Source organism: Vanacampus margaritifer, chromosome 1, assembly GCF_051991255.1.
Source record: "Vanacampus margaritifer isolate UIUO_Vmar chromosome 1, RoL_Vmar_1.0, whole genome shotgun sequence".
Lineage (NCBI taxonomy): Eukaryota > Metazoa > Chordata > Actinopteri > Syngnathiformes > Syngnathidae > Vanacampus > Vanacampus margaritifer.
Window position 1 is genome coordinate 16,529 of NC_135432.1, and position 2,421 is coordinate 18,949.

The following is a 2,421-nucleotide window of genomic DNA, read 5'->3' on the forward strand; positions in this document are numbered from 1 at the left end:
AGCCGCCTGCAACAATTCCCAATCCGGACCCTTTTGTTAGCTTGGCCAAGGCTAATGCACTGGTCGGAAGATACCACCGGATAGTCCAATTTCAGTCACACAGGGAAATCAACCTCATCCCGTTTTTATTTACTCCTAATCGACTCATCTAGCATTTTAGTCCAAGAAAACATTTTCTAAGTCTAGTTTTAGTCCACAAAAACGGACGCGTTTTAGCATGTTATTTTGTCAGCAGATAATGTTGAGCGCTTGAGTCTGTAAAAATGCAGACCCACTCAATCTAATCAGCTCATCACTTTGCAGATAGCTGGTCATGAATCAGGTGTGTTAGTGGAAGAGAAAACGGGGGGGGGGGGGGGTCGAGATGATGTGCTGTGCTGCTCAAATGAAATGCACACATCGGCGGCTTGGCACTTTATTGAGAAAGCATGTGATGAAAAGGCCGCCGTTGGCACGCGCGGAAGAAAGGGCTTCCGGCCGGGAAAAGCCGTTCTGGACCGCAAGCGAAGGACGAGCGCCCGTCGCCGCCTCTCACTTGAAGAGCGCCAGACAGGCGGCGGCCAGCAGCGGCACCAGCAGCGGCATGCCGCCCACAGCCAAGGCACCGTTACACATGGTTTCCTTGCAGCAGGTGGTGCCGCCGCCCTCGCAATCCTCTTTATCTTTACAGCCCTTCTGGATCGCCTCGCCCTCGCCTGCAAGCAGCACAAAACAGCAGCAGGTTTTGCCAGCCGTCGCGTGGCCCGTTTTCCGTCGGGCTTTTCGGCTTCGGCTTCAACTCACCATTCTTGATGTTGAAACAGAAGCCGCTGGCGCATTGGCCGCTCTTGGGGCATTTGCTCAAGGTTTGAAGGCAGGTGGTGCATTCCGCTTTGTTGGCGCACCGGTAGCATTCAAACGTGGGGGAGCTGCTGTTGGTCTTGCCGTCTGAACACAAGAGACAAAATCTTTATTTGAATGAAAGACTTTCAGGTTTTGCTCAAATCCTGTTCAAAGCAAACACGAAGCAACTTTCTGGCCAAATTGAGCTTGGAATGACAATGTTGGTCTTTGCATTGACAAAGCATTCAAAAAAGAAATAAAAAAATTGTGTCGAGTAACACGAGTTGAGACTTGCCTGTAGCATTTGCTCCACCTGGTGCCACGGCGACCCGGCCCGGATTTGCGGTAGAAGATGGAGGGAGACAAGTGGTTAAGTTCTGCTTTCCTTTCCAACGCGTCACATGTGAGACATTCTGACATTTATTGACGATGCTTTGCTTTCAATTTGGACTTTCAGCGCTTTGTGTGTTTCGTGTTCAATCTTATCAATAATACATCAAAGCTACGGAAAAGAATCTGCATTGCGCAATCTTTATCAAAGAAAAGGTTTCAAATCCACGTTTTTAGAAAAAAAGCTGCTTTGCCTCCACATGAAGCCGTCTGGGATTTGCTGCGGAGGACCAATTGTTGCCAGTTGTCCTTATTCGGACCAACAACTTGCCACAATCCACTTTCATGTTCTTACCTGTCATCAGTGGAGCGCAGAAGAGGAGGAGCCCCAAAGCAACGTTGATCTTCATCCTGTCGCTGGACAAAGGAGAGCGCTGGCGTGGTTTGCTGGAGGTCTTGCGTGGATCTGGTCTTGCGTGGATCTGGTCTCTTGGCTTCCGCTGGCTCGTGTGTCTGTGCGTTCGCTGGTCACTGCTTATATCCCCAACCGAGCGACTCTTTATGATGCGCATTCAACATAAAATGTCATAAAGAATGAAAGCAGCTCGACGCGTCATCAAGCCTTCAAGTTGATGCCATTGTCATCTCGCCAAAGCAAACAGATGATGATGATTGATGATGATTTTCTTTGAGGTGTTTTGTAAGCGCTTAGTGACTCATTTCTTTAGTTGGGGATTTGCCCAAATGGATTCCAAAATGGCCGCTCTCCAGCCAAGCCCCAAAACGGCCCGTTTGCACAACATTGCATCATCACGGAGAGCGAGCCGCCATTTTGCACACTTTCCGCTCGGCTACAATTTGAGGCAAATAGCGTGTGCACGTGCAACAAAACGTTTGGGATGATCGTAAACATCGCTTGTCAAAATGATTGACATCATTAATATATACACACAAAAAAAAAGGAAAAAGGAGAGCAATGATGATGACATGTCAAATCGGTAAAATTACCGAATGAACAATACTGAGCTCTCAAAACAAATAAAAAGGAAATGATTGACTTCAGATTGGCTGTCAAATTGATTGGAACATTAATTAAAAAAAACAGTCCTTTGTTTTCCTCTTTTGTCAGTTCATCAAACACTCTTTTTGGGCTTTGGGGTCCATTTTGAAATGCATCGATTTTGAAATGCATCGATTGTGAAATGCATCGATTGTGAAATGCATCGATTGTGAAATGCATCGATTTTGAAATGCATCGATTGTGAAATG

At 46.8% G+C, this 2,421-nt stretch overlaps 1 protein-coding gene across 1 annotated transcript; it reads right to left on the reverse strand.

Annotated features, from left to right (window-relative positions):
- Nucleotides 1-401: 401 nt before the first annotated feature.
- LOC144041264 (uncharacterized) lies at nucleotides 402-1,739 on the reverse strand. The gene is made up of 4 exons (XM_077555320.1): nucleotides 1,508-1,739; nucleotides 1,118-1,135; nucleotides 784-927; nucleotides 402-695 (listed from the first exon to the last, which is right to left on the reverse strand). The coding sequence occupies exons 1-4, from the start codon at nucleotides 1,722-1,724 to the stop codon at nucleotides 532-534; spliced, it is 543 nt and encodes a 180-aa protein (XP_077411446.1). The 5' UTR covers nucleotides 1,725-1,739; the 3' UTR covers nucleotides 402-531.
- Nucleotides 1,740-2,421: the final 682 nt, after the last annotated feature.